Source organism: Macadamia integrifolia, unplaced genomic scaffold, assembly GCF_013358625.1.
Source record: "Macadamia integrifolia cultivar HAES 741 unplaced genomic scaffold, SCU_Mint_v3 scaffold2420, whole genome shotgun sequence".
NCBI lineage: Eukaryota > Viridiplantae > Streptophyta > Magnoliopsida > Proteales > Proteaceae > Macadamia > Macadamia integrifolia.
Window position 1 is genome coordinate 19,348 of NW_024868705.1, and position 17,872 is coordinate 37,219.

The 17,872-nt window shown below is 41.2% G+C and overlaps 1 protein-coding gene and 1 pseudogene across 4 annotated transcripts; both read left to right on the top strand.

Annotated features, from left to right (window-relative positions):
- The first annotated feature begins 534 nt into the window (after positions 1-534).
- Positions 535-653, top strand: LOC122066497 (annotated as a pseudogene).
- A 2,088-nt stretch (positions 654-2,741) lies between these two features.
- On the top strand, positions 2,742-6,488 carry LOC122066494 (transmembrane protein 53-like). Of its 4 annotated transcripts, XM_042630313.1 has the most exons (7): positions 2,742-3,139; positions 3,465-3,604; positions 3,693-3,755; positions 3,845-4,647; positions 4,738-4,843; positions 5,502-5,701; positions 6,080-6,488. In XM_042630313.1, exons 4-7 carry the CDS (start codon positions 3,887-3,889, stop codon positions 6,333-6,335), a joined length of 1,323 nt encoding a protein of 440 aa, XP_042486247.1. In that variant the 5' UTR covers positions 2,742-3,139; positions 3,465-3,604; positions 3,693-3,755; positions 3,845-3,886; the 3' UTR covers positions 6,336-6,488. The 4 variants fall into 4 exon arrangements, with proteins under 4 accessions (XP_042486247.1, XP_042486244.1, XP_042486245.1 ...); XM_042630310.1 differs by having other exon boundaries at positions 3,468-4,647; XM_042630311.1 differs by having other exon boundaries at positions 2,742-2,989; positions 3,465-4,647.
- Positions 6,489-17,872: the final 11,384 nt, after the last annotated feature.

Consider the following 17,872-nt stretch of genomic DNA (forward strand, 5'->3'; position numbering starts at 1 on the left):
CTTCTTCTTCTCTTTTCTTTACTTTTCTTCTTACTGTTACAGCCACGATTTGGGTGAGTTATCAACCCTTATTTCCTTATATGGGGCAGCCCAAAGGTCTGTTTGGCTGGCTCTATATACATTACATACATTATATATATATGTGTGTGTGTGTGTGTGTGTGTGCGCGTGCGTGTGTGTGTGTGTGTATAATACCTAATAGTTTATAAATTCATTTCCTTCCATTTATTTATTAGTATAAAATATGCATTTCATATGTCATTTAAGTCTCTTCCCATAGGGGTATAATGAGAATTTATACAATATAGGTGTGGGCCCCACAACACAAAACCCTAGAAATTTGCATATAATACCTAATTTAACTAATATGTAATTAAAGTTGTAAATTTATTATTATTATTATTATTTAATCTTCAGTTAGGTCTCTTTCCATAGAGGCAAACTGGGAATTTTCATAGCAGAGGTGGGCCCCACAGTGCAAAAACCCAAAAATTACATTCTGCCAGGAAAAACCGGTTGGCGACCTACCAGTTTGGGTGCGATCATGCCAGCACAGCTACACCGAATCTCATCCAAACTCCGTAGTTAAGCATGCTTGGGTGAGAGTAGTGTTAGGATGGGTGACCCATTGGGAAGTTCTCATGTTACACCCCTTTATTCTCCTATACTTAGTTTCACAATTAACTCTACCTCTTTGTCCATGCCTCCTGATGAGTTCTTCAGTGATATTGACATGCTGAACAGTAGCAGGTGGGGTCACTTCTGCCTTCTTGGCACTCCAGAGCTGCCAACCATGTCAGCATTGGCTTCCTCTGTCCTTTCTTCTTGTCTGTCCACAAGTAGGGTATAAATATCAGATTAGGGTGTCACATAGATAACTTGAGATTTAGACCTCCTGCTTTCTTCGGTTTGCAAATAGAGTTCCAACTAATAGTTGGGACAGACTTTTTGTCCCCACTTGACCAAAAGAATTTTCTACTAGTTTTGTCAAGATTGTTCAAGATAGAAGAAGGAAGCTGGAAACATGACTTGTAATATTGTGGTATAGCAACAAAAGTAGATTGAATGAGCGTGTGGCGCCCCGGAAAACTAAGAAACTTAGCCTTCCAACCTCTGAGCTTGGCGTTTACTCTAGTAATCAAGTCAACACAATGTGATTTATTCAACCAACCCCCAATGAAAGGAATCCAAGATAGAAGTCCAACCGATTAGTTGGGACAATGTGAAACCTTTCAGAAAGCAACCTTTGAAGAGAAGAAGAAACATTGGGGCTGAACTGTATTCGAGTTTTATGAACATTCAAAGCTTGACCAGAAAATTTGCAGTAAGTATCAATAACCTTCATAAAAGATCTTGATTCTTAAAGCATTGCTCTACCAAACACAATTAAATCATCTATGAAAGAGATATGCGAGATCTGTCCGCTGGTTCTCGAAATTGATTCCATGAATTCTCTTCTGGTTGAGTGTGATGGCCAAATGGCAGGAGAGAAGCTCAGCACATAGAATAAACAAATACGAAGAGAGTGGGTCTCCTTGACGAAGTCCCCAAGAAAGATGAAAGAACAGGAGTGGGGACCCATTCAAAAGAATGGCCAACTGAAGAGATTCAACACAATACATAACTTTATTGACCACAAAGGATCAAATCCATATGATAATAATGCGGTCTTGAGAACCCCCATTCGAGATATCAAGCTTCAATGTGATATACCTAAATTTACGCTTCCTTCTTTTTATGATGCAATGAAGCAATTCATGACAAACAAGAATATTATCCTGAATATGACGACCTTTCACCAAACCATTCTGATTGAACAAGATCAATTTCTCAAGCATAGGCTTGAGACGAGACACAATGATTCGACTGATGATTTTATAAGCGATTGACTAAATGTCATCAAGGGAACTTCATCCACTGACTTTCCATTAGACACTCCTAAGGGAGAAGTGTCAACCACGAGGCTTACATTGGAACAACATCTAGTAATGATTGAGAGTATTAGTAGGAATGCATCGACATATGTATAGATGCATGTCAATATGCTTACATGTAGTTAATTAATCTAATACATATACCTACATGTAAACATACTTAGGGCATTCTTTTATTGAATTAAACTCTAATATTTTACATATTTTTATTATAAATAAGCTCCTGTCTATCACTCTAGCTATCTAACTCTAAAAAAATGATGGTATCAACATTTTTTTAGAAGACTGCATCACTTTTCAATTCAATACCTTTTTTTTCTTTTTAGAAAACTCAAATTGAGGCTAGATGGGGAAGGATGTGGATTCCCTCTAGCTAGCTGTTGTTGGAGAGGGACTAATGAGGAAGAGAGACACAAAACAACTAAGAATATAAGAGAGAGAGAGAGAGAGAGAGAGAGAGAGAGAGAGGTCTTTGGACTCAGCTCCACTCTAATCGGATGGGCACCCGACCAGGCATCTGATGACTGCGAGTATCTAGACACATACTCCAACACACAGTACCTTCTCAAATCCAATTAATTGAAAAAAATATTTTTCCTAAAAAACTCACTTTGACAGAGGACCCATGAGAGGCTAGCAAGGAGCCACTAAGCCACACTAACGATACAACAAGAACAACTGAATAAAACTGTAGGTCAGCAAAGAGCCACTCGGCCACACTTACGATACAACAAGAATAACTGAATAAAAGTGACTTGATATTCTTCTATACCCCCGGCCCACTAGCCCAGGAATATTCTCGTCCAACAAAATCTCTACCTTCCTACCTCCGGTAACCCGTGGAGCGGTGAAGACAACTTTTCCTTTCAAAGCTTAAACGCCGAAAGTCTATAATTTTGTTCCTCAAAACATCATTTTTTTCTTTTGCTTTTAACATACTTAGAAAGAAAAATGATAATGGGGTATTGGGATTCTCCTCCATTTCTCCATCTTTCTCGGAATGGAAGAGTAAAGTGAAGTGTTATTCCAGAATTAACTAACATTTTGCATTAAGGGTACGCAACTTTTCAGGAAAGAAAGAGTCGTGCCAAGCCAGCTTGATTTTCAGAACAATCTCTTTCCTCAGATTTTCGCTATTATAAATACCCTTCTGGTTTCAAATTTTATGACCCGCATAGGCCTTTCATTGTTTTTTTTCTCTCAAGGTTTGATTCCATATATCTTAATCCTATATATTTGCTTCTTTCCTCATCTGGGTTTCGTTCGTTTTGATTTTCTAGGGTTCTTACAGTTAATGAATTTTTCATTTTACTGCTTTCTTGTCGCTCCTTGGTGATTCTGAATATTGGGTTTTTGATTTTTTTTTATTTTTTTTTTATTTTTCATTACAAGATTTAAAATGGTTGTTCTTTTGTTTTTCGAATTTATAAAAAATTCTCAATTTTTTGGTGAATTCTCTGAATTATTTTTTTTCCTTTTCAGCTTTTAACATTTTGAATGCTAATTTAATTCTGCCCATCCTTATTTTAGCAGGAAGAAGAGGATAGATTGAGACAATGGCAGGGCTGTCAAGACAGAGTCGGATATCTTGACAGCCCCATTTTCTTATCCTGACAGCCTCTCTGGCAGATTGATATGAGAAGACGATAAGACCCTTTGAATTTTTCTTGGTTGTTTTTTATGCAACTTAAATGTTAATTTCTTTTGGATTAAAAATTAATAAAGCATGGCATCAATTTTCCATATCCAACTATGCAGGGGCCTTTGAACTTTATAATGGCTTGGACCTTTTTCTTTGATGCACTTAGTTCATGTGAAAAGGTCGGTTTCTTTTCAACTATCACTTTAAATTAGTTCGTTCAAGCAGGATGATTCACATTGAAGAAGCTACTGTGTTGTTGGTTCATTAGATTGATTGATATTTGGTATGAAACAATCCAATCTTTTCTACAATGGGTTCCATGTCTGGAATCCTTCAGAGACCTCTAACTGCAGTGGCTGGCGTCGCCGTAGCTGCCATCTCTGCTGATCTCGCTGATAAATTGTCTCCGACAAAGTCATCGGATCCTTGTTTCTCCTCAGAAACATTGAGTTCTTCTTATCAGAGTTTAGTAGAGGAACCAAGGTCATGGGTGTCTCAGATTTCTGTCTCTAATGTCAGAAACTTGTCATTTGCGACAAGGGTCCAGAATCCTGTACCTAACATTAACTACCCACTTCCTTATTCTAGCTTTCCAAACGCTTTTAGTTCATGGTTCAATTCACTTTCGACTTGTGTTGCTTCTCCTCCTGTTCTTGTAACGTCGTATCAGTCTGCGGAGTTGGCCAAAGCACCGAAGGCATCTGAATATATACACTTCATCCCTTCATCACCCTCTGAGGTTCTGTACAAATGGCATTTACCAGACCCAAATGCTTATGGGGTTTCTGGTAATTCAGAATGTTCATTTGCGAAGTCTAGAACGGTTGTTGTTTTACTTGGATGGTTGGGGGCCAAGCAGAAGCATCTGAAGAGATATGCAGATTGGTATACATCAAGGGGGTTCCATGTCATTACCTTTACTTTCCCGATGGCTGAGATCCTCAGTTACCAGATTGGGGAAAAAGCTGAACAGGACATAGAGTTGCTTGCGAATCATCTTGCTGGTTGGTTAGAGGAAGAACATGGGAAAAATCTCATATTTCATACTTTTAGCAATACTGGCTGGCTGACGTGAGTCTCTCTCTGTCCCTCTCTCTGGTTTTGTCTATTAATTATTTCCTTTTAAACATACTTATTCATTTGATGTCTGTGGTGTTACAGGTATGGGGTTATTCTTGAGAAGTTTCAGAAGCAGGATCCAACTTTAATGGGTAATATCAGGGCTTGCATTGTTGACTCAGCTCCTGTTGCAGCTCCAGACCCGCAGGTAAAGAATTTTGTTTTTGGAATGAAATTTGTTGCCAACGTGGGAGGTGAGAATGAGATATATACAACAATTGGTGAAGTGAATTTAGCGTGAGCCTGTTGAAATGTTGCTGTGGCTTCTTTGTTCTGTAAGGGACTTATGTCAGTTATATATGTTCAGAGCCATGGCTGGATTAGATTGAATGAATTCACCTCCACAGGGGTTCCCTTGAATATGATTTACTTGGTTCAAGGACATCCAATTGCTATGTTCTTGTGTCACTATCTATTGAATTTCCTTGGAGAGAGTTTGAACAGCAGGATATAGTTATGATAATATTGATTTTCAAATAGACGAGATCTTGTTGAATATTTCAGTTTATTTGGTTGTAGTTTCCCATCTTGAACACTCAACTGATGCCAAATACTCTACCTTTCCCTCTCTGGTTAATTCATCTATTGTTTGGTTTTTGTTCCCTTCGCCATTTTCTTTGCCCTGCTAAATGGGAAATGACAAATTACTGTACTTGTCACTTTGTTGTGTACTTGGTGAGCTCATATTTCCTTTGCTTGTCTGTCCCACAAGTATATGGATGGGTACTATGCCTTTCCTTCCCTTTTGAGAACTCGTTTACTAATGTTAAATCACCTCTTTTTTTTTTTCTATTTTAATCTTCCAGGTCTGGGCATCAGGTTTCTCTGCTGCATTTTTGAAAAAGCAAAGCATTACAACAAAAGGACTGGCTGGTGCTGATTCTGGTGTGGAGGCAAGAGGCAGTAGTAAAAGTGAGGAACACAAACCTGCTGTAACTGAAAAAGTTCTGCTAGTTGTTTTGGAGAAGTTCTTCGAGGTGGTTCTGAATCTTCCTAAAGTTAACAGGTGATTTGATCCTTCTTGATTATTTCACCTTTGCCTTTCCCTGGTTAAAGTCTCTTAAATGGATATGTTTACATTGCATCTTTGTTGCTTTTTACAAAGGGTCTTGCTTGAAGTGTTTTGTTTTTTTGGGGGGTGAGGGGATATGTTTATCTAAAATTTAGATATCTATATATATAGAATTGAGGACCATAACTATTCTCTGTTTCTGGAGTTTGGAGTGGACAAGCATAATCCTTATCGTCAGCCATTTTTCACTTATAAATCAGCCACAGCAACACTATAAGTGCTATGTGATTTGCAGCTATTTTTCTGCGACTCAGAATTTCAGTCTTGGATTAACATCTCAAAGTAAATAATTCTCTTTATTGCATAAAACAGGAGGCTTTCTGATGTGCTGGCTCTGTTATCATCAAAACAACCAAGATGTCCACAGTTATACATCTACAGCACTGCAGATAGGGTTATTCCAGCTGAAGCAGTGGAATCCTTCATAGAGAAGCAGCGAAGGGCTGGCCACGTGGTCAGTGCTTGCAATTTTCTCTCTACTCCTCATGTCGATCATTTCAGAAATGATCCAAACCTCTATACTTCTCAGCTCACCAAGTTTTTGGAAGACTCTGCTCACTTTTTGTAAACTTCTTAACTGAGAAAAACATTCATTTCCACCATTCTTTAAACTGTCAGATCATACTTATTACAGATGATATACCTATTCAATCTTTATTTTCAAATTTGTTGGCGTAGAGGTTGTCAAATTCAATGAAGAATGATCTCTACCCTTGTTTTAGATGATATACCTTTTTTTTTTTTTTTTTTTTTTTTTTTTTTTTTTATGAGGGTGTAGGGGTAGTGGGGGCAGGGGGATATGTTGTTGTACAAAACAATAGAGCAAAGCTCTAATATATTCAGGCATGATCTCCATTTTATCACCGAAAACTGAAAAGTTATGAGTTGCTTACTGCATCTATTGTTCCATTGCTCTAATATTTTGCTGGATTTACTACCAAAAATAGACAATGGTTCTATTTATTTTCTTTTATTTTGAGATAATTGTGACATTTTACTAAAGAAAGAAAAAGGAGGCAAGCATTGCACCCTATACAAAATTGCAGACAGCTATGAGAGGACCAAACTTCAAAGCTACATTTAGGCAAAGGAGATCCTTCCTCAGCCGACCATCGGCTTATAGATTGTTGAGTTCCTCTTTGCTAATCTGTTTGTTTCCAAAATCAGGATGAATTTATGTCAAAATTATCAGAAGATACAAGTTTTGCAGATTAAGGGAATCATTGATGACTTGAAGTCATCATAAACCCCTCTGATTTTTGTTTCCAAAGTGTTCAACATTGGCAAGGTTGAAAGTACGTTAAAAATCACCCTTCTCAGTATGCATTATGGATTTACATGTTCCATGTTTTAAGTGATTTGCTTAGCTACTCCCCCAACTAAAGATATCCTCCAAATGATGCTAACCATTTTTGTTCTAAATCAGTAGCAGGTTCGGTGTTCATGTCTTGAATGTTGGAATTTTCATAGAATGCAATGTTTATTCCGGTCAGAATGTTTTCTTAGGGTACATTTCTCTCTCTGTGTCACTGGTGGGGAATCATGATTGCTCTGTGCATTTTTGTCATAAGAAATAAGCTCCTCTGACAGTGAACTTTTTTGCCGTCTCTCTGGCCATAAGACGGGGTTTGCGTTTACAATGATATAATAGAGTCTGGCAGTATTATACGCATTTTAAACGCGAATTAACTAACAAAGGTTAGGACTCAGTTTTTATTTTGGTAATTTGTACTGCATATTTATTTCATTTGTGTACCCTGGTCCATACATATGCAATGCTTAGGCAGAGACTATTATCTCTTTGGAACAGTACAGGTACTGATGACTGAGAAGCTTAGCTTGTTTCATGCATTCTGTTTCTCTCTCAATTTTAATTCCTCCCTTTAGTTCTTGAATCTTTGTTATTTTAACTCAAAACCATGCCACATTTTTCCTAAGCCTCTTGGGCCATAGGGACTGTCGCAAAAGCACAGGGAGGAATTGTTTTTCAGAATGTGCTTACTGAATTTGTGGCCTCCAATATTGCACCAATAATTCTGCCTTGAGACTACCGATTGCAGAACAATCTTGTTGAATATCAAGTATGACTATAGAATGTTTCTTACCACACCACCTTGTGATGTTAACGATCGGGTTGCAAAGGAATTTAGGCCCTGTTTGTTTGACTAATAAAAAAGGGTGGAAAACTTGTGAGGGTAGATCCCACATATTGTGGGTTGGGTTGGTAAGAAAAGGAAGGGAAGAAAATAATGTAATATATAATTTTAGTAAGGTGGAAATTGGTGGGACAGAGAGGGAATGGAGGTGGGGTAACTATGGGAAAGAGAGGAAATAAAAGGAGATAAATAGACACAAAATCAAATTTTGTATGAATCGTGCCAATTAATATGACTTTAGAAGTGAGGGGTGGGAAAAATAAAGTACCTCATTAATAAACAACAATAATTGCATTTAATGAACTTGTCTAGTAAACTTCTCGTCCCACTTATGTCATATTTGTTGTAGTTTGTGAGAAACAAGAACAAGTTTTTCACTTTTTTTTTATCTTTTCCACTTTTCTCCGTCAATCAAATAGGATCTCAGGAGACTTATAGAGCCACGGTGTTTTATTATCCACTGGAATCTATGACTGCAACAATTCATAAGAATGCATGGTTCTGGTTACAACCTCGGAAGTGGAAGCTGAAGTCGAAAAACCATTCGGGTTGGGTCCCAACTCAAAAGAGTCTTATTTCTTGACTGCCATTTGATAACAATAATCATTCCTATATCCTGGGTCAAAATCTAAAGGACAATTAAATGAAAGCTGCATATCCTGGGTCAAAATCTAAAGGACAATTAAGTGAAAACTGTTTAGATCAACTCGATTGCTACTGGCCCAAATTGCAGTGATCAATGAAATAGTGTAGATGATTCTGTTGTGTTTGTATCATCCTCAGAATATATCATGGGTCTGGAAAGGTCTGAGTCGTCAGATGTTTGGTTGCAATTATCCTATTTTGTAATGGGCCAAGACACTACTGAATGGCTCATTCACCAATTACAATTAGTTGTCTCGTATTCTATGTTACATATTCTATATCATTTCATGATGCATGGAATTTGTGTAACTAGGAAGGGCCCGTTGATAATGTTTCTGTTGTTTCGGTGTCTAGAAACAGCACAAATGGCTTTCCCTATTTCTATTTCCAGAAATATAATTTTTTTTTTTGTTGAAAAAAGTGTTTGATAAACTTGATTTTGGAGACTTTTTTTGCAAACGTTGGTGTTTGATAACACATGCTTCTGAAACGTTTCTACAAACATTGCTATTCCATTAATTATAGAATTGGCATTTATAATTTGACAAAGGCATAACCTAATAAGGTCCAACATTATTAAGCGAGACTTTTCACCCGACAGTTGCCTATCAACTATAAATACCTAAGTAACCCTCTTCCCAAGGATCGATCTTTTTTCATTCTTACTGGAATTATCTGTTTGCTGAGAAGTCTAACTTAGACACCGGAGAGTCCCCTGCCAGAGTAGCTCGACACTCACTTTTTTGTGTTCATTCATTTGTGCAGGACGTAGGAACAACCTAGGGCGATTTTGTTACTACAACAGATTGGCATCGTCTGTGGGAAACCACTACTGATCAAGCAATTTGCTCGAAGATATGAACCTGCACAGTGGATGATCCCTGTCTCCTCCCCTCACAGCATAAGTAGGACGAGGAAACCAAGGGGATCCACTCGCAGGATGAGCGGGCATCAGGAGCCCACTGGCAGGGTGAGCTAACACTAAAAATCCTCCAGCGGGACAGTTGAACTTCGAAGTCTTTTCCCCGTCAGTAATCCATGTTGATCGTCTCATCCACAACCGGGGGAAAACTGTCCATCGGTCAATGGCCAAGCTTGGCAAGCTGGAGGAGGCTTGCCTCCCCCCTCGGTCATCCAGTTGAAATTCGGGGGACCAACGACGAACACACAGCTAAACGACCTACAAATACAATTGCTGGAGACCAACGACATGGTTTGAAGATTCATCTGGCAGTTTGGATCAACTCTTCCCTAAGAGGGATTACCCATCATACTGCCAGAGAATAGGCAGTGCTAGGAACTAGTGTCAAACGACAAAACGAGCAAGTAGAGCCAGTCAAAGGACGATGTCCGAACCCCGAATGAGCTGATGGATAGAGAGATGAAGGAAGTCACATAGGCCACCAGAAGGGGCATCAATGCCACAAGCCTTAGCCCTTTGTGCCCATAGGGACCACCAGCAGGCATTCACAAGGCAAGAATAGGAGGGGCCGATTAGTGGAGATGCAAACTCCGCACGAGTCCGCCCAAAGATCAAAATCACAGGCCCGAAGCCCTACTCGCAAGACTAATCCCCCAAGGGGTGATAGTAACAAGAGGGCCAATCCTAGGAGAAGGGGTCATTTGGGATGAGGATCACTAAGAGACTCCACGCGGGGATGTGAGGTTGCGCAGCAACGTGAATGGGAACCACCGCAATGAAGCCTGCGTTGCACTCCAGAAAGGCCTTGTGGCCCAAGGTCCCACAGGAAGGGAAGACATATCCAGCCATGAACGATGTGGAAGATCGAGGGATAGCCACGAGAGACACCGGTCTCTTGAAGAATCCAGAAACTCTAGGGCCAAACGAATGGGCCCCTTCCTCTGGAGGTTGCCCGTCTCCATAGGGAAACAAGTTTGGAATGTCGCATTTGGAACTAGACCAGAAAGTGAACAATATGAAGAAGGCGGCAGCAGGAGTGCCGACCATCCCTACACATAATTTTCTGTCAGTCGAACTTGTAGATACTGAGGTTCATAGGAAGTTCAAAATGCCCACCTTCATTCTTTATGATGGGACGACCGACCCGATGGACCACCCTCCAACATTATAACATGATAATGTCCATCCAAACTTGCTCGGATGTGGTTCTCTATCTAGGCTTCCTTCCCTCACTTAAGGGAGTGGTGTTGAAGTGGTATTCTACCCTAAGGCCCTGATCGATCCACAATTACGACTAGTTAGGGACCATTTTATCTCAATATTTTAGACTAGCCTTCGGTAGCAAAAGACTACGCGTAGTCTATTTGGTGTCAGGCAGCGTCGGGATGAGTCAATCCGCGACTATGTCGCTTGCTTCACTGAAGCAACTGTGGCAATTGAAGACTTAGAAGATGGCACGACCTTCAATGCACTTTACTAAGGAGTGAACCATGAGAAGCTAATCGATTCCCTATCCAAGATTTATCCAGTAAATCTTTTAAAACTCCTAGCCAGATGCTAGAAATATGTGATAATGGATGAAAATCTAACGACGCACATAGAGATGACTCAACCACCTCAAGAGTAGAAAAGGGGAACTATACGCTCCAAAGATGACAATGGGAACAAAAAAGACGAGGGCTACTAGCCCCGTAAACTTGCAACTCGCCCAGCTTGATCGAGCACCCTCTAAGGTGTTGCGTGAAATCAAGGATAAAAGGTTTTTCCATTGGCCCTATCCAATGCTTTTCAAACTGGAAGAGCGCGACCCAACAAAGTATTATTGTTTCCACAAGGAAACTGGGCATTACACAGATGAATATTGAGTGTTGAAGGAGTTGGAGGAGCTAATCAAAGTAGAGTAGCTCAGCGAGTATCTCCGGAACCCCAAAGTTGATCGGGAAAATCATAAGGGACTAGTAGAAGATCAACAATAGGGTGATTCATGCAAAGAAGACGAAGCGAATAAAAGATATCCAAGCGACTGCAAGTCGAAATACACCAACAAGCCAATCGGTCCTACTAAACACGCCATCCTAGGTGACCCGGGGAGCGAATCTATGAGGAAGACGAAAGCACATGCTCATTTTTTCTATATAGCAGAAGAGCCGGTAAAAGTTGCTTAAAAAAACCTAGTGATCACATTTTCAGACGATGAACTACAAGGCTTGAATTGGTCCCACAACGATGCCATCATAGTTTAGCTGGTGGTGGCTAATTGCCCATTTTGTCGCATTTTGAGCGATTGAGGTTCCTCCATGGATGTTATGTCTTATGACGCGTACAAGAAGATCGATTTAAGGGATGACAAGCTAAAAACCTAACATGGACCCCAGCATAGCTTTGTTGGAATGACAGTGTACATTGAAGGATGCATTGACCTACTTGTCACTATCAAAGAGGGCCCAGTACGATGACAGTACTCATCAATTTTATGGTCGTCAAGATGGCATCAACTTATAATGCCATCTTAGGTCGACCCGCTTTAAACGACTTGGGAGCCATAGCCTCTACAAAATATCTCAAAGTTAAGTTCCCCATCGATCAGGGGATTGGGGAGTGTCGCTCGAGTTAGAAGGATTCACGTGAAAGCTATGCCAACTTCATCAAAGAAAAAAAAGGCACTGGTTTATCCCAAACGTTCGACATTGAAGCACAATAGGGGTACCAAGTAAGGAGCATAAGGAAGTTGACGGTAGGCCCACTACGTTGTCCCATCTTGATTTTATTCTATCATTTTATTATTTATAGTCTCGTTTTACGAACTAGTGTTAATTTTGAACTACCTCTTTTGAATCTTTACTTAATTTTAATGAAATCTCTCACTGTTTAACTGCATTGTGGGAATTTAAAAGACCAAATCTAAGTTAGAAACTAAGTCTGATCTATATTGTTCAACAAAAAATCCAAAAGATCGACTCGGATTCGACTACTAGGCTCGATCTGTACTGATAGGTAAGAAAACCTAAAAAAGACTAAACCTGAGTTAGCAGAAAAGCTCGATCTATGTTGATCAACAAAAAAGACCAACTGTCGGTTGGCCACCCCCAGTTGGCGCGTAAGGATAACTCAATTTACATCGATTGAAGAAACACAAAGCAAAGATGCTACACATTGTACAACTTTAACCTCGACCATCTTGACCTCCCCATTCTGCATAACAAGCAATGGGATCCTATGAGAATTTAAGACTGATTGTCAATTGAACCACGCGTTGCTCAGCCTCCTCCCTTGCTGCACGTTCCCACTGCAAATCAATATCCCTTTCCTGAAGGTGGGCTCGAGCAGAATCTAGATCCACCCAAATATTGGAGAGGTGACCAACAAATCTTTTTCCTATCAGGCCAACAAGATCGTTTGGCTCTATAGGCCCCCATGGCTATGGCAACCTGGGATTTAAGAATCGACAAATGTTCCTGATAGGTTGAACGTGTATTGCCCCCGACCGATAAGAACCTTAGTCGCTCGATCAAAGAAGCAACCTCCTCATCCTTCACCGCAATGGAGGAACGAAGCTCATCAAACTAGTCTAACCGCCTCTCCACCTGGTTATATGTGTCACACCCCACTTCTAGTAGACCCAACTTACCGTATAAAAATACCAGTGGTGTGAGTAAGACGCTTACCCGTCTTACAAACCTATCAGGATCTCTGATAGCAGTACCTTAACGATTCACAATCTCACAACACAACCAGCTAATAGCAGTGGAATCAGAGTGTAATAGAGGAATCATAAGTAAATGGGGAACATCTAGTGATAATAAACATATCCATAACCAAGTTTATCCATTACAAGTAGTCATGACTTATACATATTAAGTTCAAAGTATATCATCCACAGTTTTGTATCAAAATATCAAAAGTACGCCACACATCTCATAGTGTTGTGTAAGCACAGACATCACAGGCACAATCCTGATCATGTTCCCCTGCTCTAGCATCCACCAGTCACTCACTCCATACTGAGGTCTAAAGGAAAGAGACTCACAAGCCATAGGCATGACCGTACCTGCGTCATCATCTAAAAGGAGGCATATACGTGGGGTGAGCTATCCAACTTGCTCAGTGAGGGGTGGGGTTCATACACAACCAAATAAAAGCAGTCGCATAAATAATTTATGATGCATGATTACAGAAATTATACACATAGTCCATGATGTTTGTGATGCAATTCATTTATTTTATTATCCACCTAGCATTACAACTAAGTCTGGTAAATGCTACTACGGTACATTAGGTTGTATCCCTCGTCTCGGAACCGCCATCAACTACGCAGGGATACAAGCTCTGTCAGTCTCGGTATGCGTCCATCTATCACCCAGAAAACCCCTGATAATCCCCTCCTGGCAGTCACTGCACCGGTATGTCCATCGACCATACCGGACAAGTTCTCGCCTCCGGCAACAATCACATCGTACTGTGGGTGTGGCATTCCGGGAAGGTTCATAGAACATACCATAATTGGGTTATCTAACACCTTACCCCTTGTTGGCAAGGGGACGTAGCATGGGGAATGTTACCTAACCACAATATCCTACATGCCTACATAATGATACAGTTAGTATGGATCACGCGACACAGATATGTCCATCGGCCACGAAGCGGGTCCATTTCCAAGTATAGTCCCGGGGTACACAATACTGAAAGCACATTGGCCATAAGGTGCAACCCATGACTAAATACCTGTCCATCATGCAAAGCAGTTGAGTATGGACTATGTAACACCGGTATCCCCATCGGCCACGAAGCGTATCCATTTTCAAATGCAGTCCCAGAGTACATGATACCGGCATGTCGGCCACAAAGTGTAATCCATGACTATAATTAAGTGTAATCCGTGACTATAATTAACTTTAATACATATAATCAATGCATGAATGCAACAATCATACGGTAATCACGGTAATGGTACCACCTCGGCCACACCGAATTCCGTCTCATGCATACAACAATCATGCGATGATCAGGGTACTGGTACCACCTCGACCATATCCCGCCACACATATAAATAGACATCTCATGTCATTTTCGTCAAAATAATACATGTGATAGAACATCATCATCATTTAAGAAATTTAAATAATCATGCAAGAATCTATACATATAAGCAATTCTAAAATAAATAAACATTCCCAAAAATAAACATCAACCATCCCTCACCTTGTTTAAGTTCAAACGGATCGGGTTTCAAGTACGGCCACCGAGTGTCCAATTCAATTCTGGCCTCGACGTACGTACGCATCATTGTCCTAGGTATAAAGATAACCGAATGTCAATACGTGTCGGGAACATCTGGAGGGACCAACAGGGATCACCCTTAAAGGGTACAGACAAGGTCCCACAGTGACAATATTGTCACCAAAAACACTCACAGGAAATAGGCATTGTCCATTAGAAATATCAGACCTGTTTCCGATGGACATAATAGAGGGCTCCTAAGATGAAAATGTTCACAGGAAACAGCCAGCAGAAACAAGCCCAGGCTGTTTTCAGTGGCATATTTCTGGTGGCAGTACAAAAACTGCCCGTGAGTTTTGGGGTTTTCCTGCTCAGGCCCAATTGCTGGGATTTTTTTTGTGAAGTTTGTGGAGGATGTTCCTAGCATCATTTTAAGACATTAAAATCCTGATTCCACCGAGCCATTTGGGAGATATGTTGATCGAATAATCAAAACTCTAGGTGGTCATTTGGTCAATCTTGTTGCCGGAGCTCACTAGACTTAGTTTAAGCTCGGCAACAACACTGGGAAGGTGAAATACGAAATCCCTGAGCTCAAGAGGATTTGTGGGTCAAGATTCCACCTATACCTAGCTTGCTTTAGCTTAAAATGAAGAGAGAGAGTGGTAGGAGAGATAGCACTTACCTCCAGTAGGGATTCTGACAACTAAGCGGGCAGCCGACACCAAGGTGAGTTCCTTTCCTCCTTCCTCTTCTTCTTCCACCTTTCTCTTCTTCTTTCCCTCTCCCACGTTCTTGTACAAGTGAGAGATGAGGAAATGATTCCTCATTTCCACTTATATAGTAAGTTAGGCCTTAGGGCCTGTTTAGCTGACCCTAGTTCGATATAAGTAGGTTAATTCGACTTCTGAGGCACGTGGACCCTAATCATTTGGTCCGTAAGGTGGACATGTCATGAGGAAGGTGTGGGGAAGTATTTGGGATCATCTGGGGTTCTCCACGATGAGGGTGGTGGGACACTTGGGCATCGGAACCCAACTAGCAACCTAAATGGTCAGCGGAAACGGGCTCATGCTATTTCCTATGGCATATTTCCAGTGGTCAAGACAGTTTGCTGTCTTGATTGCTTGCTATCCACCAGCTGATCACTCACAGGTAGTTGCCCTAGGCTGTGTTCATGGTCTTTCGATAATTTTGGTACGTGTCGGGATTTAGGTGTGGCGTGTCGGGTCACTTACCGTCTGGGATCAGGAGGTATGAATCCCCTCCAGTTGAACTGGCAAGCAATACACGAACATGTAGGGTCATCTCTCCCCCTTCTGTAATGGGCAACTGCGAGCTAAAACCCGGTGGTACTTCCCACCTCTGGTTCAAGACTATCACAATAGTTCAAATTAGACTGAGTCAGGGCACTGGTGTAACAATACGCCTCCGCAGTGTATGATGAGTACACAAGGTAAAGCAAAATAAATATAAAAAAGGGTGAGTAATGAAGGAATAACACTCACCCAAGCGAAAGTCGTCCTCCTGTGTTGACATAAAGCACGTGCGAACATCACCTCCAGAGGTCGACGATCAACAGCAAAGCGGCATGAATAGGTCCAGAAGCTGGCCACAAAGTCTTCCCTAAAGACCAAGCAATCTTTGAAAGGCATGATTCTCAAATGGCTCTGGTCGTCCAATGCCACACAGTCAACCTTAGCCTCGGCCGCCTCTATCTTCGTAACCTCGTCAGCTGTGAACACCTACGTCAGGGAAGCGTGACCCCTGAACGGAATACCTTGAGGTTTTGAACCCTCTAAGGCTCCCTTAACTTCCTCTGCGCAATGTGAAGCCTCGCCAAGAAGGATGGGCCTGGCCCTTGGAGGATTCCCTGACCCGTCATATGCCGACAAATCTTCAACGGTGCGAGGAGCCCCCTGTGGGAGATCACTCCCCTGAATGGCCTACCCACCAATCTTGACTGACCCACATATCTAGGCTGAGCAGCTGATGAAGTGATAATGCCTGCAGAACGAGTGACAACTTCTGCCTCAATAGGTTGAGAAGCAAGTGGACCTAGGGGAACTTTGATTTTCTCTCCGCCTCTTTCTTCGTTTTCTCCTCTTAGCGGAGATGAAAGGGCGATCTAAAACTTCCATCTTCGCCTCTTTCTATGTTTTCTCCTCTCTCGGTGTCTCTCCCCTACTCCGATCCTGAGCATCATGGGCAGTGAAAGTCGCCTTAATGGCGTGACGACTGAGCAACACTGAATTTCAAACAGCTTAGTTAGCACAAGAAAAATGAGCGAAAGGAGAGCTACTAGCATATCACCTGAACTCAAGCTATGCTGAGCAAGAAAATCATCATCTCCCAGCTCGATGGTGTTGATGACCCCACCCGAGTCCATCAACACTCGTAAGATCCTCTCATCTGAAGCCGCGTGGGGTAGGATCGATGTTTAGGGAAGCAATATTTGGCTCATACCAATTGTTATCAATTGACAAACCCTTAAACCTGGAGGCAGAAAAGAACTGAACCTTCCATTCCTTAATAGAGGAAGGTTTCCCTTCCATGACTCTAACCTCCGAACGTTGGCTCAAGGCATACCATCTCCATCGATCACTGAGAAGATTCAGGTGAAAGCAAGCCAAAAATAGGAAAAAGGAGGTTAGAAGATTAAGTCCATTGACAAGCACGCAAAATCTTAGCAAATTATGCCAACCATTCAGTTGAAGTTGAGAAGGGCTAATAACATAATATACGAAGACCCCCTGAACAAGTAGATGGATTGGAAAGTGTAGCCTTGCCTTGAAAAACTCCTCATACAGTCAAACCTCATATGCTAGCTATGTACAGGCAAACTCTGTCACACCCCGTTCACACTGAACCGGAGCGGTGACCGGGTTAACACCGGTTAACCCAAACCTGCCAGGATCATCAGATACTGTATTCCACCACAGCATACACACACTAACATAAGCTCATCAGATCAGCGGAAGACTAAGTTTTACCTGTGAATAAATCCCATATACTTGATACCCAAATGGTGATACAATAATTATATACATTTGGGCCCGAAGGCATGATATATACATAAAAAGAATATGATTCAAATACCAAGTATATACAGGAAATCGTCAAAACCATCAGAGTACACAGCTCGGCTCGGTATCAAGGCTGGAG